The 27718-nt window shown below is 34.0% G+C and overlaps 1 protein-coding gene across 3 annotated transcripts; it reads left to right on the top strand.

Annotated features, from left to right (window-relative positions):
• Positions 1 to 3558: 3558 nt before the first annotated feature.
• Positions 3559 to 14883, top strand: LOC136223216 (multiple RNA-binding domain-containing protein 1-like). 3 transcript variants are annotated; one of them, XM_066011104.1, is made up of 17 exons: positions 3567 to 3679; positions 4251 to 4389; positions 5987 to 6091; positions 6192 to 6299; positions 6406 to 6520; positions 6652 to 7328; positions 7504 to 7635; positions 8271 to 8360; positions 8438 to 8561; positions 8692 to 9015; positions 10068 to 10132; positions 10285 to 10459; positions 11758 to 11862; positions 11948 to 12049; positions 13158 to 13331; positions 14260 to 14391; positions 14474 to 14883. In XM_066011104.1, coding segments are annotated over exons 3-17 (2487 nt in total). In that variant the 5' UTR covers positions 3567 to 3679; positions 4251 to 4389; positions 5987 to 6089; the 3' UTR covers positions 14636 to 14883. The 3 variants fall into 3 exon arrangements, with proteins under 3 accessions (XP_065867175.1, XP_065867176.1, XP_065867177.1); XM_066011105.1 differs by having other exon boundaries at positions 4251 to 4460; XM_066011103.1 differs by lacking the exon at positions 4251 to 4389 and having other exon boundaries at positions 3559 to 3679.
• The last annotated feature ends 12835 nt before the right edge of the window (positions 14884 to 27718 follow it).

Genomic DNA, 27718 nt, shown 5'->3' with positions numbered 1-27718 from the left:
TTATGTTCATAAACTTTGCTCGTGAATAATTCATTAACTATGTTCACAAGCTACATAGTTTTGAAACCTACAAAACAAAAGTTTGATACAAAACTACATAGCTTTATATTTTCCCCTTTATAAAAATAATATTATTAAAAAAAAGTCAAACTAAGCTTGCTCACGAGTCTGTTCATGAACATTATAATCGAGTTTATTCATCAACTTGTTCATAAACTTATAACCGAGCATGTTTGTGAGCTTTTGATTCGAGTTTCACCATGCTCAAGCTCAACTCCTTTATAAATCGAGTCTCAAAATCATACTCAAACTCGACTCATTTATAAATTGACTCGAACACCATCAAGCTTTTATCGAGTTGAACGCCAAACCGCTCATCTAGTGCTTATAGTCTATGTAATATTAAATTAGGCTTAATACATAATTTTCCCTCATGAACTTGTTCAAAAAACTTGATTGGCTCCTGAACTTGCTCAAAAAGCTTGATTGGCCCCTGAACTTGCTCAAAAAGCTTGATTGACTCCTGAACTTGCAAAGTGTCTCGATGGCTCATTCAACTTGTTTAAAATGTCCAGATAGTTTCTTCAAATTGTTTAAAATATAGTCAATTAATCACTCTGTTGCAAGGAAGTAAATTACACGTGGAAGATGTGTTGGACATGGCTTGAAATGTTATTACATAATTCACATGATAGATTAAAGCATGTTGAAGAAGAAATTTTTACTTGTTCAACTGTAAAATTTGTCTTCTGTAATATTGGAACCTCATACTCTGACCTTAGTTATTTTACATTTTCAAGTCATGCAACTTACTTTTTTTTGTAAGTGAATAATTAATTGATAACATTTTAAGTAAATTACGGGGGCTATCAGAATATTTTACGTAAATTGAATGAACTATCTTTAATAGTTCAGGAGCCAATCAATTTTTTTTTCCTTGTACGCAATGATGTATGCTATTAAATTATCTAAATCTACAATAGCTAACGTGATAATGGGGTTTTATTAAGACTTTAATTATCTAAATCTAGGAAAATGTTTTCCTCAAAAAAAAAAAAAAAATCTAGGAAAATATATTAAGCCAACATGATAGTGGATATAATGGTTTAGGCTACTTAGGTTACGGACAATGGAGTTCAACTAAGACTTTAATTAGTCTAGGAAATGTAAAAGTGTAATTAATTACACTATATTTTGTAACTTGTATTATAAATCATTTCTAATAAATATACACATTTTTCAAGAGTACCCACGGATGGGTAATACCCATTGAGAAATAATCCATATATATATATATATATATAAAACGGAACAGTAGTCCGGGTTGCGCCGCGAGGCAGCAACCCGAACTACTGTTCACGGTTGCTGCCTCGCGGCAGCAACCGTCTGGCGACTGGACGTCGCTGCCGTAAGGCAGCCGCGGCGCTACTGCCAAACGGCAGCAGCGTATCTTAGGTCTCGGGCCCCCTTTGTGGGCCCGACACGAGTGAAACTCTATTTTGTTTAAAACCGTTTTAAAATAAAATAGTTTTAAATATATTTATATATATAAGTTTCAGAAATTAACAATTTTCTGTTTTGATTATCGAATGAAAAATTTATTTAAAAGTTTGTTTTACCTATTTGTAAATCAAAAGTATTAAATGAATTAAAATCAAAATAATTGGAATATGTATAAATAAAGTTTTGTATAGTTGTATTAATCTAATAGGTTAATATAGAAGATACGAAACTGATAGAATTAAAATTGGGTGAAAGTTAATTTGATGAGTTAATGTGATTAACATAAATATTTTATTTTCCCGGACAATATTTTTCCTGCATAAAATTTTCCAGAACACAATATTTTTTCCCAAACAAACGGGGCCTTAGTTTTTTGTTATAATAAAGTAACTTTGGACGTTTTTCGGTCATTTTTTTTATCGGAATTGATTACGTGACATCTGATCACATGTCTCGACCCATATGACATGGTAAAAGAGATTAACCACAAATTAACTCAAATAAATAAAAGTTGTCAAATTGAAATTTTAACCACAAATTAATCCACGTGACTGATGGATTTTCAGTTTTGTACTTAAGTTTTCTTAATATGTAAGGTAATACTGACGTGAAGCTGAGATACCATGTCAGCAATTTCGATTAAAAGATGATTTAAAAACATTCAAAGTGGCTTTATTAGGATAGACACAAAGACGGCTCTGCTTTTGGCACTCCAGGCGAGGCAGGAGCGGGAAGTATTTTTCGCAACTATCGTGGATTTTCCAAAGGCTGTTTTGCTTTTTCTACCCTTCCTTCTTTTGCTTACATGGCTGAATTGAGAGCCGCTATTTTTGCAATTGAACTTGCTTGGGAGAAAAATTGGTATCAGCTTTGGGTTGAGTCAGACTCAATGTACGTTGTTAATCTGTTTAGACATCGTTCCATGGATGTTCCTTGGAGTATTCGTCAAGAATGGTTGCATTGTCTCAGCATTTGCTCTAGGATGAACATTCTTTTTTCACACATCTTTAGGGAAGGAAATAGAGTTGCTGATACACTGGCAAAGTTTGGAGTCTCTTCCTCAGTGATCAATTGGTGGCCTTCAGCTCCTGCTTTTTGCCACAGATTTATCAATGATGACATTTGTAGTATTTCTCACTTGCGTTTTTCTTGACTTTCCTAAACTTTTCTCCTCCCCCTTCTTTTTTTTGTTCTCATTCCTCTTCTCTTGTTCAAACACTCATTTTTCGTTTATTAATATATTGCGGGTTTGTCAGTTCTTGGGCCACATGTGCTCACCCCGCCCAAGTTCTGTCTCGTCCCAATTTCTATAAAAAAAAAGTGATTTTATTGAGAGAATTTAAACTTGTATAACGTTTTCGAGAATATTGTCCAAACTTTATTATTTTTTTTTGTTACAAAAAGTTTAGGTAAGGGTAGATCTACCCACTGTCAAGCAGAGGTTCAACGCCTTACCACTCGGACCAACCCTCATTGGCTGTCCAAACCTTACTAGTTATCTCTTTACCCACTTTTAGTTTGTGTAGACTCCAAAGTGGGGTTAAATGTACCGTTGGTCAATGAACTTATATGATTGTTTCAAAATGGTTACTCAACTTCAATTTGTCTGAATAAAATCACTTAACTTTGTGTTTTGTCTCAATTAGATAACTTCGGCAATTTCATTGGTTAAAATGGATCGTGGCATGGCTAACACGTGAGCATGAGTTAACTCAGATGTCTAATCGAAACGACACGTGACAGCCACATGTTGGTTATTTTTATGAAAAAAACTAATTTTTTTCATAAAAATAATTGGCACGTGGCTGACAGGTAGCGCATTAATGGATGTCATGTGTCGTTTCAACTATATATCTAAGTTGAATCATGCTGATGTGTCACTCATGTTATTATTCTGGTCCATTTTAATCACTTAAATTGATGGAGTGATCTAATTTTGACAAAACTTAAAATTGAATTATTTTATTAAGACAAATTGAAATTAAGTGACCATTTTGAGACAACCATGACATTTAACGTCTTCAAAGTGTCTTTGAGCTAATTACCCAACCACCCTTGGGTTTTAGATTCCCTCTCCTCCCCATTCCCGCTCAGCCTATCCCAGTTCAGTCTCCAGCGCCCTCCTCTTCCCCGGCCATCCTTCGACGTCGGTCGCCGGTTCTTCCACCGTCCATCGGTAAGTTCTCACTCTCTCTTCCTCCATTACTTTCTCTCTCCTCGTTCCTTTTGGAGTTCTGTTTAAATTTTACTTGTTTAGTAGATCGATTGTTTCTGCAAAATCCCTCTATTTTCCTAATTCGATCTTCGCCCATACTACAAGGAATTAATCACTTCAAAAATAGCAAAAAATTTGTCGTTTGCGGTTCGTGCAAGCTTATTGCAGAAGAATAACAAATCCTTAAGCGAGAAAGTCCCTTTTGTATTTTTACCTGCATAGCTTGCTGGATACATATATCCTAGAAGACTTGGATTAAAGAATGCAACTAAGATACGAATATAGACAAAATAGTATATATAGGCAAAATTACTTGAATTCCCGTGCTTTGAATTTGGGTTCTATCTAATATGCTTTGAACTTTCTTCATCCAATTTCTCCACTGTATGTCCACTTTTATTTTTCTCTTTTTATTGTTTATTTATATATGGATAAAACTATTTGGTTATAGAAAGTGCGTTTTGATCTTTCCCCAACCAGTGACATAACACGGTAAAATTGTACTGAATTTCTGTGGTTGATATTTACACAGGTCGATTTCTCCATTTGAACCAAATGGTTACAAAGGGAATTAGGGGTTATTGCATTCTCTTTCTGGAATAAATCCAAATAGACAAGGGAATTGAGGGTCATTCCTTTCCTTTCCCCTTGTTTCCCTTCAACACTTCGGCGTTCGTTCATCACCCTTTAGATTTTGGCTCTGATGTCATGGATATTGTTGTTCAAGCAAAGTTTTTTTATGGTTTATTATCAAACTTGTTTCAATTAAGTATATCTGAAATGTTTTTTGCTATTCTAAAATTATTTGCAATTTAGCCTGCAGTTCTGCTGCACAGATTTTCGAATTGCTGCTTGCCTGTATGAGTTATGATTTAGATGTTATTTTTGTTCTATGTAGTAGCATTTAATTCTTTAATTAGAAAATGTATAAATTCGTTCTTGTCGCTATCATTATGTCTATATGTGTTTAGATGAAAATCAATTTTGAGTAATTTGTTATTTCTGATGGCTGTGGTGTGCTTCAAGTTAAACTAAAGGGCGGCCCGGTCGCATTACGCGTCCCCGCTGAGCGAGGGTCCGGGGAGGGGTCCCACCACAAGGGTGTATTGGGGGCAAGCCTTCCCTTACCAATTTGATTGGCAAGAGGCCGCTCCTAAGACTCGAACCCGTGACCTCTGGTCACACGGCAACAACGTTTTACCGTTGCGCCAAGGCTCGCCCTCTTGCTTCAAGTTAAACTATTTCAAAATAAATGGTTATTTATTTTGGATGCAAATAACCATGCATATAGTTGAGAATTGGTGATGCAGTTAATCTAACGAACTCTATGCTTGCTTATTAGGTACCAAAAGAAAAATTAGTTGATCTTGAGAGTGTATGTTGTGAAGTAGTGGTTATTACTGATTTCGTTCCATGTCAAAAATGTTAAGCAGTCCACTAAATAGATGTATTTTAATGAAGGGCATAAAATTATATTTGTCAAGCCCGAAATCTTTATATCTTCAACATCCATGCTTGTTCAGTTCAGTGTGTTTCTTTGTTAATCTCTTACAGATGAAAATATGATGCCTTGCCAGCTTATCTTATTTTGTATGCTGAGTGAGTACATGTTGGAGCTTCACATGATGCCTGTGTAGTGTTGTTATCCAGGTTGCTATGGAATGTAGGGGTGCAGTATTTTTTTACACTTAGTTGTGTTCCAATGATATATATGTGTTCAGAATAATGTTATTCGAATCATGCACTTAAAAATTGGTCAAATCTTTTGATAATTGATATTTTTCTCTCATGGGCCTACAACCATCCTCTCTCATACTCCTAGTGGCAGCAGCTGCATTGATTCATTCATATTACAGAGCTCTTATGTGCTCAGTTGTGGATGCTATGAATGAAGCCCAACGTTAGATCAACATCACATTAAGATTATGTTTACTGATGCATGTGATGTAATGACCATTATATTACCCTATTGATGTGTAATTAAAAAATTGAAAGAACTTTAGTTATTAATTTATTTGAATTTATTTATGTTTTAATATTATTTAAAAATTTAGGTTTGGGTAAAAATTATGGCTAACCGTTGAGAACTGGTTAAAAACTGTTAACCAAAAAACTTATCCGAAATTATTGGTTAACCGTTTGTATGGCTAACCGATATGTTTGGACCGGTTTCTGTCCCATTGGTTAAAAAACCGATAGTTTCTATTCGGTTAATTTATTTACCTATTGGACCGGTTAACCGAATGCCCACCCCCACTTGTCTTGTAGAGGAATTGTGAGGAGCTCTATACAATAAAACGCACGTCATATCCACCGCCCTGCCCCTGCCGTCTTCTACTTGTCGGGAAAGGTCTGTCCAAAAGTGAAGAACATGTAAGTAGCTGAATATTTGTATCTTATTACTCTCCCAAATTCAATAGTAGTTTCTCTTGCAATTTTTTTCGGATGCCCGATGGTTGTTTTTGTGTTTTAGGTCTAGAATCTGTGTGAAGAGTTTACCAAAATATGCAGCCGAGGATCGCCTACGAGAGATGTTTTCTAAGAAAGGAGAAATTACTGATGTAAAGCTGATGCGAACAAAGTACTTTCTCGATATTCTTCTTATTCTTCTTCAGGGGAATCCTTTGATGTTCTATTGAATTTTCTTAACTGGTTTTTTGTTTTGTTCTATTTTTTGTTGGTTGAAGAGATGGTAAGAGTAGGCAATTTGCGTTCATTGGGTTTCGAACTGAACATGAAGCAGAAGAAGCTATCAAATACTTCAATAAATCTTACTTTGATACTTGTAGAATTTCTTGTGAGGTATGTGTGTGCTTTTTCTACTTCTGTTTTTTGTGATGAAATTGTCATTGTCGGATGCTTAATTCCCAGAGCATATGAAAGACTATTTTTGAATTGGAATTATGAGAAAAATTAAGCCAGCTTTCTTCCAGATTGCGTATAGATTTGGAGATCCAGATATTCCTCGTCCATGGAGTCGGCATTCTAAGAATAAGGATCAAAAAGCAACAGAAAGTATCGATAAAAATTCGAGCATCAAACCGGCCCAAAAAGTTAAGAAGACTAATGAAGATGTAATGGAGAATGATGATTCCCAATTACAGGAATTTCTTCAGGTCATGCAACCACGGGTGAAGTCAAAATTGTGGGCGAATGACGACACTGTGCCTGCTCCAATTTCTGATCACACTCTTAAAGACAGTAAGAAGGAAATCAAAGCAAAGAGAGAAGACAAAGAGAAGTTAGTTCCCAAATTGAATGTGACCAGTGATGAATTAGCTGTTTCAGATATGGATTACTTCAAGAGTAGAGTGAAGAAAGAATGGTCGGATTCAGAAAGTGAAAGCAGTGAAAATATTGACGAAAATGATATTGCAAGCTCAGAAAGTGAATTTGAAGAAGGTCTTAGCCACAAGCAAATTAAAAAATTAGATCAGAATGGGAAAAATAATATTAGGGGCATAGCTGAAGTGGAGGTTGTAGAGGAAGTGCCTGTTGGAGATGGTGAAATTCTTGACCCTGATAACACATTATCTAACTCAAAAGATGAGAAAGATGGATTTCTTGAGGCTGGTCGACTTTTCGTCCGCAATCTGCCATACACAGCAATGTATGCATACTAGTCTACTTTCTTCTAGATTATGCCTTCTGTAATTCTTTTGCTGTCAAGAGCATGATAAGAATTTTTAGTTTCCCAGTTGCATGTGCTGTTGCTGATTATTTGTTGAACATGCAGTTAATACTCAACCATTTATATTTCACAAACATTATTTCTAATTTAACAGGGAGGATGAGTTGGAAGAGCACTTTGGTAGATTTGGCAACGTCTCAGAGGTCCATCTTGTTGTTGATAAAGATACAAAGAGGTCCAAGGGAATAGCCTATGTTCGCTACACGCTTCCAGAATCTGCATCAAGGTATTTTGTGGCTTAGTGCTGAAATCTGTACAGGCTGAAATCCCCTGTTTATCATATGCTTTTAACTCCAAGGCTTGCTAGACATAGCCTTTAAATACCTTTTTGCACATTTTCTATGTACATCTACATGGAAGTTCTAATTGTATTTAACTATATGCTGAAACTCCTTTTGAATATAATACTTGGATGAGTTTAGTGACACTTCTTTTACATTTATTTGGTGGTGCTACTTGAATGTTTATGAAAATTCGATCTTCACACTCATTTTTATTTATCTGGATGTTTATTTCTTTTTCTCCAAACATATAAGGACATTTTTGCTTTCATTACAGTTCTTTATATCTTGGTTGCACTGTCTGCCAAATCTACTTTTCTTGAAATAAATTTGAGAGCTGAATTCTTTCACCATCTATTATGAAATAGATAGGCACATACTTATCCATTATGCACAAAGATATGTTTTTCTATGTAGTCTTAATTTACTTGTTTTCGACCATTTTGGTCATGTAGTTGCTCTTAGAATTGACTATACTATGTGAAGAACACTATGTTGGTTCTCACTCTCTCTCTACTCACTGCCTTTTTTCTCCTCAAGTAATTTTTTTTGACTTAATAATTGATTAATTTTTCTAAAGGGCATTAGAAGAATTGGACAATTCAATTTTCCAAGGAAGATTATTGCATGTCATGCGAGCTAAAAAGAAAAATCCGTCTAACAAGCAAGAGTAAGTAGTGTTATCATGCATTGATCTCTGTTCTCTTCCAAGTTCTCTTGAGTGAGTCAATATCTTATGATCTGTAGGATTGATGACACATTAACGCAAGGTCCAAAAACCTTCAAGCAACGTCGAGAGGAAGAAAGAAAGGCATCAGAAGCTAGTGGAGATACAAAAGCATGGAACAGCTTGTTTATGCGTCCTGATACAGTAAGATTTCTTTCATTATTATTTTTTAACTAGTTTATTTTCCTAATATTGTAAGATGTGTTTCTTTTGTGTGCTTTTGCAAGTTACGATTTAAAATTTTGTCCTATTCTTCCATTCTGTGCACTGTTAGGTGGCTGAGAACATTGCTAGAAGACATGGTGTAAGTAAGAGTGATTTGCTTGACCGTGAAGCTGATGATCTGGCTGTACGTATTGCTTTGGGAGAAACTCAAGTGATTGCAGAGACAAAAAAAGCTCTTCTAAGTGCTGGTGTAAACATTAAGTCTCTAGAGGAATTTGCTGCTGGGAAAACTGATGCTGTGAAAAGAAGCAACCATGTTCTATTAGTAAAGAACTTGCCATATGGCTCTTCCGAAGGAGAACTTTCTAAGATGTTTGGGAAATTTGGTAGCTTGGAAAAAATTATTCTCCCTCCAACAAAAACATTGGCCTTGGTATGTGATTCGAATTAACCTTTTTTTTTTTTTTTTTTTTTTGTCCTTTTTGTGAAGTTGGATTTTACAGTTCTCACGAAGTACAATAACTTGGGATCTGTTATAACACGAGGTTGCTTATATTAGGGAGAAAGAGTTAAAACTGTGTAAATCAGGGTAGACATTTTGTTCGTTATACTTTACTCAGAAAAACTGGGCTACTCAAGAATTAAACTCGGTGCATCCAATTAGTAGCCATCTTTTTTTGGACGATATTAGGTGCTATGTTAATGTTTGCGTTTAGATAGAAACCAAGTAAGTGTAAACCTGTAACGAGTTTTCTACAAAAATTTAAGTCTTCCATCCTGTAGAACGCAAATCAGTTGTATTACATGAAATGTGAGGCTGTAGAAAAGGATTGTCTAGAAAGTTCAAATGACCTCATCTATTACGTCATGTACCTTTTTGATGTCTGGGGACGATTGGACAACAGATCATTGATCTGATCCCTGAAAGAATTAATCTATCAGATTAGATTTCTACCATGTTGTCATTAACTGTATGATAATATTTAAACTTACACCAACTTTTGATAGAAGCGAAATTTTCTTTTTGAAAGTAAATATTTATTATCAATTTTACATCATTTCTATCAAATATATATGTGTATATATATAATGGAGGTTGAATTTCAAGTTATGCAATTTAAGTATTATATCTTAGCACTCCTCTGCCCCATAAGGATAAGCTTGCTTTCCTCTTCCATAATATATTTTCATGAAATTGGTAAATTTTGAAGACCATGTGTACATAATAAATACCAGAAACTACATTCCAATTTCAGTTTCATCATTTAAAATAGGCATTTATCTAAAATGCGATCTCAATTGATTTTCATCTTGTTTGTTTGCGGAAAATTATTCTGTAATTTTGATGGTTATTTTCGTTTCTCAAGCTATTTTCTCATTAAATGGTTAGTTGTAGGTAGAAGAAGTGAGATAGAATTGCTGATTGTTGATGTCATGTTTCATGTATCAGCTTATAATTTATATCTTCGATTCATGATATTTCAGGTTGTTTTTCTTGAACCATCTGAAGCTCGTTCTGCTTTTAAAGGTCTGGCTTATAAGCGTTACAAGTGAGTTTTTTTCTTCCCTTTTTCTTCCCTTTTTCTTCATAGTATCTGTTCATCTTCTATTGGAATCGAAATATCCTATGAATGCTTTTTTCTACTTTGAAAACTATATTAGTTGGAAATTAACTTTTTGCTTTGTTGTGTGAATATTTTAGGGATGCTCCATTATATTTGGAGTGGGCTCCTAGTAATGTTCTTAGTGAAAGTCCAGTATCAAAGAGCAACGAAGATAGTAGTAATGCTGTAGGAGAACATGATGCCAAGAGAGTGATGCTGGAGCAAAATGTGGAAGGCATATCTGAAATTGATATTGATCCTGATAGAATTGAGGTAGAGCATAAATGGACTTTTCCAGTCTTCTTTTTCCTTCTCTTTTTTTGCATAATTTAATCGCGTCATAGAATAGGTCTTACTCTGCCTGAATTATTAATTTGTCTCTCCTTGTTTGCTTGAGAAAAAGAAGAGAATTATAGGCATGATTATCAAGAAGGCAGGGTAGAATAATTTGGTAGTTCTATACATGTTTGTTTGTTGAGTAGAAAGGAGGGAGGAAATTAACTTCGCTAGATGCAGTTTCCTATTACGACCTTAAACACTCTAGTCGCTTAAATTATCAAATGTATTTCCTAAAGCTTGTTAAGTTTCCCAACATTTTGGTCCTTGGTTTTAAAATTATCAAAATTTATGCAGCATTTTCTCCTTTGTGGAAGAGGGTTTCTCTCAATGGCCAGAGTGATAAGAAAATGCTCCATAGGTTCACATGAACATGTTCGCACATTGTTTGTAGAGCATAAGACGGTTATGCTCTGTTTTAGGTAGCAGTGTGGCCCCTTTTATAGGCCCAGGCATAAATTTGTATCCTAATTTTTTGGGTTACTGAAACTTGGCCAATTTTGGTTCATTGTTAACTGTTTTATTGACGGTTGGTTGGGATGGAAGGATATACAAAGGTTGGTCTGGGCTACTATTTTGACTCTTAACTGCTGTTATCAACCCATTTACATGCATTTATGAACAAACGGGATTAGCTTTCTTTCATGTTCGTGCAGCATGATTAAATTTCATAAAAGGAGTGAGCCAAAAACACAGTTAGAGAAGGGAATAAAGATATAGAAAAGTGAAACCATAGATATTTTCATACTAAATAAGTTCCGTCCCTCCTTTTATCACGTCTCTGGATGGAAGGGAAAAAAGATTTAAGCGAAATGGAGCTAGCTGTTTCAGACGAGTCCTTGGGTGTTTCCTTTGTTTTCAGGAAAAAAAAAAAAAAAGTGAAATTCATTCCCATAGATGATTATTTTCTACTTTCTATTCTTCATTTCAGCTTACTAATTGATTACGATATGAATGGACCTATAAAAAATTTCTGCTTTCAATTACTAATTGATTATTTTCTGCTTTGTGTTCTTCATTTCTGCTTTCTATTCTTCATTTCAGCTTACTAATGATTACAATATGAATGGACCTATAAATTTGAAAAGTATTTAATATTGCTTAATGTATGATTTTTTAAATTTGAATAATAAAGTAATAATTTTTTGATAGATTGATTTAACTGTTGACTGCTTCGACTCCCCGCTTAGTTTTATTGTCTGATATTTTTCTTTTCATTGCCTGCTGTGCTACAGTCACGATCACTATTTGTCAAGAATCTGAATTTCAAGACGTCTGAGGATAGTTTGAAAAAGCACTTCAGTGAACAAATGAAGGATGGGAAGATCTTAAGTATTAGGGTAATATTCTCTGTCCTTAAACCTCGAATAATACTTTTAGATCCTATGAATTCTTACGTTAGGGTTTATTTTTTTGCAAATGCAGATAAAGAAGCACTTGAAAAACGGGAAGAATGTCTCGATGGGTTTTGGTTTTCTAGAGTTTGACTCTGTGGAGACAGCAGCATCTATTTGTACAGTGTTACAGGTAATTGTGAACATAGCTTTTACATTAGAGGTGTCAAATTGTGTACACAGTACACTACGCAAACCCAACATGAATTTAGTGGGTTTTATTTTAGGGTAAATAATTTATTAGTCCCCTAGTTTTTACCTAACACACTGTTTAGTCCCCCTATTTTGAAAAACACATTTTAAGGTCCCTATCTTTTGCCAATATTAACCTTGTGGTCCTTTTATCTATCTTTTTAGATTTTTAACCGAACATATCTTAGCTTTTAGGACAACCGCAGTACAATACAAGTTGACCATGTTACTCTATTATTTTATATCTATCTGTTTATGCTAAAATATAACGATTACAAGTCTAAAAAATTAGACAAAAGTACCAAAGGGTTAATATTAGCAAAAGCTAGGGACCTTATAATGTGTTTTTCAAAATAGGGGGACTAAGCAGTGTGTTAGGTAAAAAGTAAGGGACTAATAAATTATTTACCCTTTATTTTATTATACAGGTAATGTGCCATTTTTGGTTGACGTGAAATTGACACATTTTTGGATTGCGTTAGATTTGACTTGCTAACACAAATATTTAAATTATTATTATATCTTCTCAATGTAAAACATGTTTTTACATGTCATTACTAGAAGTGATAAAATTACAATTTTCACCCACAGACACGACTTGAACCTCCTATACTTTTACATGTCATCTGTAATAGAGATCATAACACATTACACGAACCCAACATAATCTAAATGAATTAGGGGTTTGTTAAATAAATTTTTGGTCAAACTTTTCAACAGTCAGAGTTAACTTGCTAATCCAAAAATGACATAAATATTTAGAAGTATTCCTATATCCTCTTATATTTTAAATGTCGTCATTAACAGAGGTAGTAAAATTACATTTGACCCCCGAAAACAACACGAAACCAACATTAACCCGATTGGGTTTACACAATTGTGACACGAAATGTTATGGTTGGTTTAAGTTTGACTAATTTGACACTAACCCGCTAATTGACGCAACACGAACACGACCAACTTACACGAATTGTCATCCTTAATTTACATCTTAGTTGGTTCTTGAATTTGTTGCTGCTTTTCACCTGCATAACTTTTTAATTTTGCAGGGAACTGTTTTGGATGGGCATGCTCTCATCTTACAATTATGTCATGCCAAGAAGGATGAACAATTGAAGAAAAAGGTTGACAAGGATAGAAGTTCTACAAAGTTACTTGTGAGAAATGTAGCTTTTGAGGCAACAGAGAAAGATCTCAGACAGCTATTTAGTCCATTTGGCCAGGCAAGTATATTTTCTCAGAAGTTACCTATTTTAACCTTGTCGTTTTGATAATTTTTTAATGGATCTTTGTTGATTCGAGTTTAATGTTTCATTAACGTAAAGTTCAAAGATGTTTATGTCAAGAAATGAAGTTTAGGTACCATAACGTTAGTAGAATAGACCTATAGTTAAGGGGCCATAGATGTATTTTACCCGTCAAAATTTCAACTAACAAATTGAAACCGGTGTGTAATTTGCTAAAATTAGGTCTAGAAAATTTTGTAAAATTATAAAATGGATTGTATATTAGGAAACACCGACACTTCTAGGAGGTTAACGTACGAGTGTCGCACAATCTGACACTCCAGGGACACTCAGGGACAGGCACCCAACACTCTAAAATAAGTGTCTCCTCTTTTTTTCGGGGACACGACTTCTGTGTTAATTAAGTAGAATATAGAGTTTACTTTTTTATAATTTCACAAAAGGGGTTGATATATATTAAAGAAAAAACCTAATTAAAAGAAGAAATCAAAATCTAAAGAAAAGAATATAGCAGCCGCCTATTTTTGGTAGTTTAAATAGTTTGAAGTATTAATTCTTTTTTTTTTTTGATGAACTGATGACTTATTTTGGATGTTACTTATTATTTATAATGACTTATGAATGTTATTTATATATATAAAATATATATATATATATATATATATATATATATATATATATATAAATTTGGCATGTCCCTGCCTTACCCGTGTCTCATATTTTTAAAATATGCCGTTTTCTGCACCATGGGTACAGTACCCGTGTCTGTGCATGTCGCTCTTTTGATCAGTATCGCTACGAGCTTCGAATGCTATCATTCACGCTGATTTATGCTTACCAAATAATAATAATGCATGGATTCTTCAGCTTGAATGTTTGTGACCAATTCCTGTAAAATGCACAGATCAAGCGCTTAAGGTTGCCAATGAAATTCGGAAACCACAGAGGTTTCGCATTCGTGGAATACGTTACGAAGCAAGAGACACAGAACGCTCTTGAAGCACTTTCGAGCACCCATCTTTACGGTCGACACTTGGTAACTCCCCTAAACTCTAGTACCTCTTACTTTGCTGAAAGAATTCGGATTCGATTACTCGAACTGCTGAAACGGTTTTCAGATTTTGGAGAGAGCAAAGGAAGGAGAGAGCCTAGAAGAATTGCGGGCTCGAACGGCTGCTCAATTTTCTGAAGATCAAAATCCAACAAAGCTATCAAAGAAAAGGAAGAATATGGCTGTTTTGGATGAAGGTACAATGAAATTTCAAAGATTTACTGATTAGTTCTTCTTGGGGAATTTAATTATGATCCCGGTCCATTTGATCTTAGGAATGAAAAGGTGATAATTGTACACTTTTTCGTTTACACCTGTCATTTCCCGGGGAAGTGTCTGCATCTTCTTTTTCATTGGTCGAGTATATTATATCCGCTGTACAAGTTCTCGTTATTCTCGTGTCTGTAATATATGTGATATTTATAGGCTTACAATTATAGATTTTTTGATCTAATGGTAGCCCCAATTTTGCTTTTAGGAGCTGGTTTTTGTTTACTATTTATTTCTTCAAATTAGTATGTGCATCGAGATCGCGAAATAGATAATTTGTTCTTTCTCTCGCGGAATAATGAACTTATTTTTTCGTTTCTTTAAATCTTTTACTCCCCGATTTGATTATTGGGGTTGCGTCTGGAGGATGGGGAGGGAGTCAAAGAATTTATTTATGCAAGTGGACTGTTTATTTTTAACTTATTAATATCATGTTGGTGAGTTAGTGCCCGATTGGTTCCATTTTTCGAAATTATTTTTTCTTTCTTTTAATTCTAAACTAGTATCCACTACCGATAACATGTGAACCAAATAGCTCTTCAAGTAGATAAAAAAATGCAAATTTCTTTTATTTTTATTAAGGTAGTATATAAAAATATGAAGTATTATAATAATAATTTTATGTATTTATTCAACCTAAAATTTATGTTAGAATTTAAAAAAATGATGCATTAATTAATTAATAAAATTTTAACCTATTAAATTTGTATCGGGCTTGTGATGTATCGTAGGGTTTTGTATATAACTGCAATTTGTATATAAATTATTGAGAGGGGTGTTTATTGTGATTTATAAATGCTAAATTAATATATTTTTTAAGTGTTTTTACATACAAAATTAATACTCCATTCATAGCTTTTATAGATTTTTTAATGTTTTCTAGCAGTCAGTGAGTGTTAAGCCCTCTCTTAAACCCCTGAATTTGCTCGTGATTGCAACCTCTATTTTTAATATTGAATTAACTTATTTTCTTTTATTTTTACACAACACATGAATGAATTGAAGTATAAAAAAATATTTTACAATTTTGGGCCTTGGTCTTATGACAATTATCTTTTGATAATGAATGGATGGAGGAATGAACCATCTCCGGAGCTGGTTCCTTTACATGATGTTGCTTTCTGGGTCTAGATTTATGATTTGCCAATAGGCTTTATGTCGGAAGGAGTGGTGAAGCAAATTGGCAATTTCATAGGCAGATTTTAAGAATATGATATGAATAATAACGATGGAAATCGAAGACAGTTTATGCGTATAAGAATTGTGGTTGATGTATGGAAACATCAAAAGAGCTGCAAGAAGATTAGAAAAGGTCAAAATGACTAGTCCTTTATAAGTTTCAAGTACGAAAAACTGACTACCCTTTGCTATAGTTGTGGACTACTGGGACATACAAATAGATTTTGTGAAAAGTTTTTTACTGTGTCGTCAGAGGAATTGAAACGGGAATTGGGTGATTGGCTTAAAGCACCTTTTAGGCGAATGGGGGAGGCTCCAACAATGAAATGGTTGCGAGATCCAAGTGAAGCATCAGCAGTGGCAGGCTCCAGTGGCTCGGAATAAATATTATCGGATGCAGGGTAATCAGCGCCTCTTCGAGCACCCAATGCAATCTGACAAGGAGAACATCCTTGCAGTAGCAAACTCGTAAGGCCTTGTGAAGAATTCATGAAAGGCGGGGACCCCAGTAGAGGATATTCTAGCTGACATAAATATCCAAAGGGACGGACAAAGAAAATATGATGGTGGGTTAGAGTTGGCAGACGACATGAAGAGATGTAGAGCAGGCTTTGGGGGACGGGCAGATTAGGATTTAGCAGCTCTAATATCGAGTTGGTTAGATCAAAAGATGGGGAGAAACTCAATATCACTCATTGGTGTAAAGTTCCTATCTCTATTGTGGCCTACCAAGATGAGATTATATGTGATGTAGGGGTGTAAACAAGCCGAATTGAGCTGAACCCTAGGTATGTTCGGTATTGGCTCGTTAATATCTCGAGCCGAGCCCTCTCGAATCGAGTTTTGACGAGGTTTGATCGAATTTGACCGAGCTGAACTTTTATCGAGCTTCTAATGAGCTTTAACCAAATTCATCGTATATGCATAGAATAAGTAGCGTAAAAAAAAACCTTATAACATACTGAAGGAAAATAGACAAGCCTAGGCGTAGCGGAATAATAAAATTTTATCTATTTCCCTTTTCCAAGATCTGTTAATTGTTATTTCATATAAAGAGGGATAGAAAATAATACCTTTGGTGAAGAAAGCACCCAATGCAATCTGACAAGGAGAACATCCTTACAGTAGCAAACTCTTAAGGCCTTGTGAAGAATTCATGAAAGGCGGGGACCCCAGTAGAGGATATTCTAACTGACATAAATATCCAAAGGGACGGACAAAGAAAATATGATGGTCGGTTAGAGTTGGCAGACGACATGAAGAGACGTAGAGCAGGCTTTGGGGGACGGGCAGATCAGGATTTAGCAGCTCTAATATCGAGTTGGTTAGATCAAAAGATGGGGAGAAACTCAATGTCACTCATTGGTATAAAGTTCCTATCTCTATTGTGGCCTACCAAGATGAGATTATATGTGATGTAGGGGTGTAAACAAGCCGAATCGAGCTGAACCCTAGGTATGTTCGGTATTGGCTCATTAATATCTCGAGCCGAGCCCTCTCGAATCGAGTTTTGACGAGGTTTGACCGAATTTGACCGAGCTGAACTTTTATCGAGCTTCTAATGAGCTTTAACCAAATTCATCATATATGCATAGAATAAGTAGCGTAAAAAACAAAAAAAAAGCCTTATAACATACTGAAGGAAAATAGACAAGCCTAGGCGTAGCGGAATAATAAAATTTTATCTATTTTTATCTATTTCCCTTTTCCAAGATCTGTTAATTGTTATTTCATATAAAGAGGGATAGAAAGTAATACCTTTGGTGAAGAACTATCTACCGTTGCAAACGAAGTACTCACAACTTCTTATTATCAACTCGTGAGCAACGAACGTTTTTATTCAACACAGAAAAACAAAACTAATCAATAATCAACCTTTAAAGTATAGCAATCGCAATGATTGCCTCTAACGGAAATCGATACGAGATCAAAGAGGGAGTAAGAAATAAAGTAAATTAGCCGAGACGAAAGACGGAACGATTCCTCTCCTCCTGTTCTGTGTGTGTCGAAATTTATGGGGTTAGGGAGTCTATTTATAGACTTCTCTAAACCCTAATCCCAGTTGTGTTAGGTAATTAAATAATTGGAATCTTATTCAGAATAGGATTCCTAATTAGATAATTAAATAAACATTTTACTATTATCTAAATAATAACTAATTATATCTAGATAATTATTATTAATCAAATTAATAATTAATTAATGTTAGGGATAATTAATTAGAGTTTCAATCACATAAAAACTTCTAATTAATATTATCAGATAATCTTTTAATTTAATTGATAACCATAATCAAATTATAATTATTAATCAAATTAATTTATCCCTAAATTAATACAAATTTCGGCCCATATATGTATGTTCCACTAATTACATTTTCGTCCTCCGATTCCAAGTCCCATATGCGATCCATTAGGTTCTTTATTGCCACTAGCCGTATATATCCTTTGAAATTATTCATCACGATTAATTCCAATATATATATAACGGAATACCGTCGCGAGCTGTTACTAGCAGAACCTATGATATTCCCCCAGAGCAATTAAGAAGTCAGGTTGATAACTGACGTTAACCTTTCTGCATTAGGTACAATATAATACGATCCTTCATCAACTATATCCTGTCGGTCAATTCCTTATAACCATGGAACGTGTCAAGGTTACATATAACGAAGAGTCCGGTTTTACTTGTACAGGTTGAATTCACTCTGAAAAGATAAGTTAAGTGAAATGTTCATTTCTACTCTTAACTGTATCACCTTGCAAGGATTTCAGTTAATTCACCACAAGCGGCCATTTGGATATATCTCCCACTTATCGGGAGTGACGAATGCTCAATCTGACATTAACTATTCTGCAATTACTTTGCGTGATACCCAACCCTGCTCTCACACACCCCAGGCTCTCACCTGTTGGATCGTGCTCGCACAGAATCAAAGTATCAGACTCCATAATCCAGAATCACTAATTAACGAATGTTTGAGTCTGAGGATTAGTTATACCTACTAATACCAATGAGATGAACAGTTGACACATTAGATAAATCAATCTATTCTGTTATCTCAAGTCGGGTCCCAATCCTAATGAACTCCTTCACCGGATCCATGTAACTGTCTAGATATCTGAATATCTAAAGCTTGTGAGATCAGCTTTCTGTCTCGATAGAAAACACTGTTACATGCAAGTCTCAAACAATAATATATCAACCCCTATAACATATTACTTGACTTGGGTTTACTTTAAGTCTATTGGTTCTATTATAAAGTACAGTCACACTTCATGCTTGTATGAACACTTTATAACTACTTAAATAAACTTAGGGTTACTTTCTTTATGAAAGATTTGTGCCTTTATATATAGTTACATTTTAATGCTATATATCTGATTAAACAAATGATCAAATAAACAATTTATTCATTAATATTAATATCCTAAAACAATTGTCTTTAGGACACTAAACTCCAACACATACTCCATATGAGTTTAAAATATATATAAAGAAAAACAATAATGTTATTGTCGAGATTCCATAATAGTAGATGGTACTTGTGGTCGGAAAACACAAACTCGGAGATAAATTTCAAACAATGAAATATATATTAAAGTTTGTAATGTATTTTGTTCAAAACAAAACCTAATTGTCTAGCAAAAAACTTACATGTCTAAGCTTTTTTGTGTCATTTTTTTATGGGTTAAATCTTATTTAAGTTGTGAATTACTGAAATATATATATATATATATATATATATATATATATATATATATATATATATATATATATATAGGGTTGGTCTTAATGGTATCAGTAACCATCCAGACCCCTAAATTGATGCAAAATCTCAACCATTGATTTTGATCCAATGGTGTGATCATTTAATGTAATTAATAGTCATAATAAATGACTTATCTTGTAAATTTCATTTTTCTCTCTCTTTGTAATTACTCATTTTTCTTCATTAGTATTCATCTCTAAACAGATTAATCTGGAAAATTCATCGGAAAATTCATCACGATGGCCGGAAAATTCATCGCGGTGGCCGGAAAATTCATCCTTCAGTTTCGTGTTTGTATATGTCCATGAAGAAAACGTTTTCTTATTGTATTTATTAAATCTGGAAAATTCATCGGAGAATTCATCACGGTGGCCCGAAAATTCATCTTTATCCCTCAATCGTTAATGGATTTTTCTTGCTGATTTCGACTAACAATTTGGTTTCGATTTCATTAATATTACTCGGTTCATTTCTGAATTGATGTTTGTGTTCCTCTTTACTTCATAATAGATTTATTTCTTAAGTTTCATTAAAATGTAGTTCAGTTTCGTGTTTCTATATGTCCATGAAGAAAACGTTTTCTTATTGCATTTATTAAATTTTTATCCATTTTATATTAATTTTATTTTTTAAGATGGTTCATGGATATATACTGCCTCATTATAATCCGATTATTATTGATTTAAAAAATAATAATATTAAACCGAGAATTTCTTATGCAAATGTCATAAAAAGGAGGAAAAACAACAACCATTTTCCTGCTTTGGTTTAATAGTTGTTCAATTTTCTAGATGGTTTAGATATTAATATCATTTTGGATTCCAATGTAGGGATTAAATTGGAAAAAAAATTGAATTTTAATTTCAAATATGAAGATATTTATTGCTCAATATTGAATGCTAAATCGAAAAATAAAACATTTTTATGGAGAAACCAAAGATCAAACCTGGTCTTGGTTACTCAGTCCACATCATATCTAACCATTTAGCTACAAGCATTTTCTGTTGCTTTTATCAATTGAAAATACTATTAACTACGTAACGAACCACACATAGAGTGCGAATCGCTCTACCACAATCCGAATTTCATCTTCCTCACTCCCTTTTTTTTGTCAACACATGCATTTATTACAGCTAATAAATGAGTTCCTTTATTCACTTTTCACAAAATTTGATGCATATTGAGATCTACAAGTGTCCTAATGCTTTTAAAGGAAATGAAAATAAGTATTCCATCCAAATCACTTGTTTGAATGATTTCATTTTTTAAAAAAAAAAATTATTTTATTGATAATTTTGTCCGTATATCACTACTAAATCACGTTTTAACAAAAGCATACTAATACTATATTTTTAACTGAAAATAAATAATCAAACTATAAAAATATAATAAGTTTTTATTTCAAATAATGATAAACGTATGTAGCATATAGTAGTTTTCATTTTATACGATGTATGTGGTTCAATTGTTATTTAAAAAATTCAGACCTAAAAAAATTACACATGCTAAAAATCCCTATTGATTCTTAAATCGAGATTCTAAATATTACGTTACGTCAAGTTAACGAATTACGTTACATTACGTATTATAAGGTCATATCGATTGTTCGGATCCCACTATTGTCGAGCTTAACATCTTACAAGAATTCCGTTTGAATCACAATGACTTATTTTGATAAAAGTTCAAAGTATTCATTCGAAAATAAATTACAATACGATTTGAAAATCTAATAAAAAAGACTGACTTGGACAATACCTTACTTGTGTTTGAAGAAACTTAACATTGATATAAGAAGCATTCTGTCTATCATTATTTGATTCGAGCTAAGACTCGTATTGTAAGTTAACGAATTACATTACATTACGTATTGTAAGCTCATGCCGATTGTTCAGATCCAACCGTTGTCGAGCTTAACGTCTTACAAGAATTCCATTTCAATCACAATGACTTATTTCGCTCAAAATATCCAATGTATTTATTCGAGAATAAATTACATTACGATTTGAGAATCTAATAAAAAATGCTGACTTTGACAAGACCTTACTTGTGTTTGAAGCAACTCAACATTGACACAAGAAGCATTCTATCTAAAATTGTTTGATTCGAGCTAAGAAACGTCACGGTAAGTTAACCAATTACATTACGTTACGTATTGTAAGCTCATGCCAATTGTTTGGATCCAACCGTTGTTAAGCTTAACGTCTCACAAGAATTCTGTTCCAATCACAATGACTTATTTTGCTCAAAATCCAATGTATTTATTCGAGAATAGATTACAATACGATTTGAAAAAAAAAAGTGAATTTCAAATATGAAGACGTTTATTGCTAAATATTGAATGCAAAATCAAAAAATAAAATGTTTTTATGGAGAAACCAAGTATTGAACCTGGTCCTAGTTACTCAATGCACATCATACCTAACTATTTAGCTACAAGCATCTTCTGTTGCTCTTCTCAATCGAAAATACTATTAACTATGTAATGAACCCCTCCCTTCCACACATACAGTGCGAATTGCTCTACCCCAATCCGAATTTCATCTTCCTCACTCCATTTTTTTTGTCAACACATGCATTTATTGCAGCTAATAAATGAGTTCCTTTATTTCCTTTTCACAAAATTTGATGCATATTGGGATCTACAAGTGTCCTAATGCTTTTAAAGGAAATGAAAATAAGTATTTCATCCAAATATGATTTCTTTTTCTTAAAAAAAAATATTTTGTTGATAATTTTGTCCTTATATCATTACTAAATCACGTTTTAACAAAAGCATACTAATTCTCTATTTTTAACTGAAAATAAATAATCAAAATATAAAAATATAAGGTTTTATTTCAAATAAATAATCAAACTCATGCCGATTGTTCGGATCCCACTGTTGTCGAGCTTAACGTCTCATAAGAATTCCGTTTCAATCACAATAACTTATTTCGCTCTAAGATGTCCAATGTATTTATTCGAGAATAAATTACAACATGATTTGAGAATCTAATAAAAAAGACTGACTTGGACAAGATCTCACTTGTGTTTGAAGCAACTCAACATTGATACAGGAAGCATTTTATCTAAAATTGTTTGATTTGAGCTAAGAAACGTCACGATAAGTTAGCGAATTACGTTACATTACATATTGTAAGCTCATGTCGATTGTTCGGATCCCACTATTATCGAGCTTAACATCTCACAAGAATTCCATTTGAATCACAATGACTTATTTTGATAAAAGTTCAAAGTATTTATTCGAAAAATAAATTAAAATACGATTTGAAAATCTAATAAAAAAGACTGACTTGGACAGTACCTTACTTGTGTTTGAAGCAACTCAACATTGATACAAGAAGCATTCTATCTAACATTATTTGATTCGATCTAAGACACGTATTATAGGTTAGCGAATTACGTTACGTTACTTATTGTAAGCTCATGTCGATTGTTCGGATCCCACTGTTGTCGAGTTTAACATCTCACAAGAATTCCATTTGAAAGCATTAGGACTTATTTTGATAAAAGTCCAATACGATCTGAAAATCTAATAAAAAAGACTAACTTGGACAAGACCGTACTTGTGTTTGAAGCAACTGGACATGTTGTATCATTCCATAAAATTTCACACTAACCGAAGAAGTACAATTATACAAGAAGCATTCTATCTAATATTGTTTTTGATTCGAGCTAAGAAACGTACTATAAGTTAACGAATTACGTTACATTACGTATTGTAAGCTCATGTCTATTGTTCGGATCCCAGTGTTGTCGAGCTTAACATCTCATATAATAAATTACTTCCTTTATTTCCTTTTCACAAAATTTGATGCATATTGGGATCTACAAGTATCCTGATGATTTTAAAGAGAATGAAAAAAACATTTCATCCAAATTATTTGTGTGAATGATTTTTTTTTAAATTTATTTTGTTGATAATTTCGTCCTTACATCACTACTAAATCATGTTTTAACAAAATCATACTAGTACTATATTTTTAACTGGAAATAAAGAATCAAACTATAAAATTACAAGGTTTTATTTCAAATAATGATAAACATATAGTAATTTTTATTTTAAAGAATGTATGTGGTTCAATTGTTAAACAATCGCGATTCTAAATATTATGTCACGGTAAGTTAATGAATTATGTTATGTTACGTATTGTAAGCTCATGCCGATTGTTCAGTTCCCACTGTTGTCGCGCTCAAAATTTACAGTATTCTGTTTCAATTACAGTAAACAGTTTGCTAAAAGTGTATTGTAATTATTCAAAAATAAATTACGATACGATTTGAAAACATAATGAAAGCGTTCTATTGTAATCCAAAAAAAATCATTTTCCAAAGGCATAAACTTGATCACAACAAATGAAGATGTTTATCCTTAGCATTAATTTTGAAAATCCAAAGGTGACACAATTAATGCCATGAATTTAAACAATGGATAAGGTACCAAAATAGGTCTAAGGTTTTTGGGTAAGTACCAATTTAGGCCCAACGTTCAAAATAGCACCAATATAGGCTTAAGGTTTACAATCTAATATCAATTTAGGCTTAACGTTTACAATATAGCATTAATTTAGGCTTCACGTACAAAATAGCACTAATATATAAGCTTAACGTTTACAAAATAATACGAATTTAACCTTAACTAAAAGAATATTATTTTATAAACGTTAAGCCTATATTGTTGTTATTTTATATGTGGGGCCTAAATTGATGCTATATTGTAAACGTTAAGCCTCAATTGATATTAAGTTGTAAACGTTAAGCCTATATTGGTGCTATTTTGAACGTTAAGTCTAAATTGGTAGTTACCCAAAAACCTTAGGCCTATTTTGATACTTTATCCCTTTAAAAAATTCATATAAACGGCTAACAATTTCCTAAGTAGTATTTGTAGAAGTTGTTTACACCAAAAATAAAGTTTTTTTATTGCATACCCTGGTTTACTCTTTTTCATGGGATAAACTTTTCTTTTTAGGAAACTTTTTCTTAAAAGGCCTGTTTATGAAACTTTTTATTTCGGGAAACTTTTCATATTTTCCATTGATTTAGGATTTCCTAGAGTGAACCTCAGTTTCCCTTAGGGGAAACATCTAAAATAGTGTACCAACTTCCTATGTAGTGTACTTTAGGGGAAACCATGGTCTACCTTAGGGGAAACCATGTAGTGTACCTCATGGGAAATCATAGTGTACCTCGTGGGAAACCAACTTCCTATAGCGGACATCAGGGGGGACTTAAAGTAAACATATGGGAAATCATGTAGTGTACCTCATGGGAAATCATAGTGTACCTCATGGGAAATCAACTTCCTATAGTGGACATCAGGGGGGACTTAAAGTAAACATAGGGGAAATCATGTAGTGTACCTCATGGGAAATCATAGTGGACCTCATGGGAAATCAACTTCCTATAGTGGACATCAGGGGAACTTAAAGTAAACATAGGGGAACCAAGTGCCAGCTAATATTTTAACGTGTTTTCGTAAGCCAATTAAAAAGCAGGAACAATCAGAAAGTGTACGTATCAATCCATCATGGAAGTTAAAGTGGAGGTTACTCAATGTGGTGGAGAACGTGGATTAGTGGAAGCAAGCAGGAAGTTACCTCCAACATTTATAAATGGAAGGAATCACGATGAAATAAGCCCAATCAACCGATCAACCAACTCAACACAACTACCCAAAACTCTAGCAAATTATCTCTAGACTTCAGTAGTTTTACAATTCCTAGTTGTTCCCTTAGATTTAATTTTCAAGTGCAAAGTTCATTCAAGCTTTCACCACATTTTTATTTTATTTGTTGTTCAACCATTTTCTGTAAGGTCGGTATCGTTTTGATAATCGAATCTTAGGAATTTTACGATCTCTTTATTCCTTACAATCGTTTTGATAATTAGAAGTTAGCAAGCGCACTCAATTTCACTCCATAGTTTGATAATACTATAATTATCTGGCACGCCCGTAATTTCCCACAAAAGAGCCAAACAAAAATTGGCACGCCCAGTGGCTCTTTTGTGGAGTCGGCCTTTGTATCACCTTCATACTAATATCTCATTTCCTTAATTAGAGGAATTCTCACCAGCCTCAACTTCACCTCCTACTTCTCCCTTGACTTAGCATCTCATCGCTGTTTTTTTTTTCTTGGCTTGTGAAACTCAAAGTGGCCAACCTGACGGAGGCCATACTCATATAGTTTTTGGGCAGCTTCTCGGATGATCTCCGTAGTAACTAGGGGAATCTGTTGAGAGTTGCCAATCTGTTGGTGCACATAAGGCACATTAGGAATTCTAGTGTTTCTCCCATTTCCTCTATGGTTGCCCCCCATCTCTCCAATGATATGGTGGCCTCCTGTCTCCTCGTGATATGAAGCTGTATGGGAGGTAGGATTAGTGTTTTCAAAACATTGAGGAGCAGGTGACTTACTAGAATTTTCTTGGCCTGCAGAACTAGCAGCCTTATTTGAGACAACTTCCTCCCTCAAAGGTGGAATTTGATAGTTCTCAGGGATGGACACACCACATCCTTCATTGGACTCCAAGGAGCCTTGAGGAACATGGTTTCCTCCACTCTTGATGCCCCCTGGTTGCAATAGCTTCAGCAGTATCTTATCCATCTTCTGATTCATATCGCTCCTTAGAGCTTCCAGATTCTTTTCAAAGGAATTGAAATGTCTATGCAAGAATTGTGAATTTTGGATCTCTCTAGAGATCCAAGTGTGTCCTCTGGGGTTAACATTATTTTTCCCTTCAATTCCTCCCACCATATGTGGAACATTGCATGTTGCCATGATCTCCTCTTCTTTAGAGTTGGCTGCTACATGATCTTTGCTTTTCTTATCATTTTCCTTTGGCGGTATTATGATTCGGGTCCCACCGGGCGTGCCAATTTTTGTTTGGCTCTTTTGTGAGTCCCACTGGGCGTGCCAATTTTTGTTTGGCTCTTTTGTGGGAAATTGCGGGCGTGCCAGATAATTATAGTATTATCAAACTATGGAGTGAAATTGAGTGCGCTTGCTAACTTCTAATTATCAAAATGATTGTAAGGAATAAAGAGACCGTAAAATTCCTAAGATTCGATTATCAAAACGATACCGACCTTACAGAAAATGGTTGAACAACAAATAAAATAAAAATGTGGTGAAAGCTTGAATGAACTTTGCACTTGAAAATTAAATCTAAGGGAACAACTAGGAATTGTAAAACTGCTAAAGTCTAGAGATAATTTGCTAGAGTTTTGGGTAGTTGTGTTGAGTTGGTTGATCGGTTGATTGGGCTTATTTCATCGTGATTCCTTCCATTTATAAATGTTGGAGGTAACTTCCTGCTTGCTTCCACTAATCCACGTTCTCCACCACATTGAGTAACCTCCACTTTAACTTCCATGATGGATTGATACGTACACTTTCTGATTGTTCCTGCTTTTTAATTGGCTCGCGAAAACACGTTAAAATATTAGCTGGCACTTGGTTCCCCTATGTTTACTTTAAGTTCCCCTGATGTCCACTATAGGAAGTTGATTTCCCATGAGGTACACTATGATTTCCCATGAGATACACTACATGATTTCCCCTATGTTTACTTTAAGTCCCCCCTGATGTCCACTATAGGAAGTTGATTTCCCATGAGGTACACTATGATTTCCCATGAGGTACACTACATGATTTCCCATATGTTTACTTTAAGTCCCCCCTGATGTCCGCTATAGGAAGTTGGTTTCCCACGAGGTACACTATGATTTCCCATGAGGTACACTACATGGTTTCCCCTAAGGTAGACCATGGTTTCCCCTAAGGTACACTACATAGGAAGTTGGTACACTATTTTAGATGTTTCCCCTAAAGGAAACTGAGGTTCACTCTAGGAAATCCTAAATCAATGGAAAATATGAAAAGTTTCCCGAAATAAAAAGTTTCCTAAACAGGCCTTTTAAGAAAAAGTTTCCTAAACTGTTCTTTTGAGAAAAAGTTTCCTAAAAAGAAAAGTTTATCCCATGAAAAAGAGTAAACCAGGGTATGCAATAAAAAAACTTTATTTTTGGTGTAAACAAAGTGACTCTTCATTTTCTTGTTTTTATATGTCTATGAATAACATATTTTC

Source organism: Euphorbia lathyris, chromosome 3 (genome assembly GCF_963576675.1).
Source record: "Euphorbia lathyris chromosome 3, ddEupLath1.1, whole genome shotgun sequence".
In the NCBI taxonomy this organism is placed as follows: Eukaryota; Viridiplantae; Streptophyta; class Magnoliopsida; order Malpighiales; family Euphorbiaceae; genus Euphorbia; species Euphorbia lathyris.
This window is presented reverse-complemented; position numbering and strand designations above follow the sequence as displayed.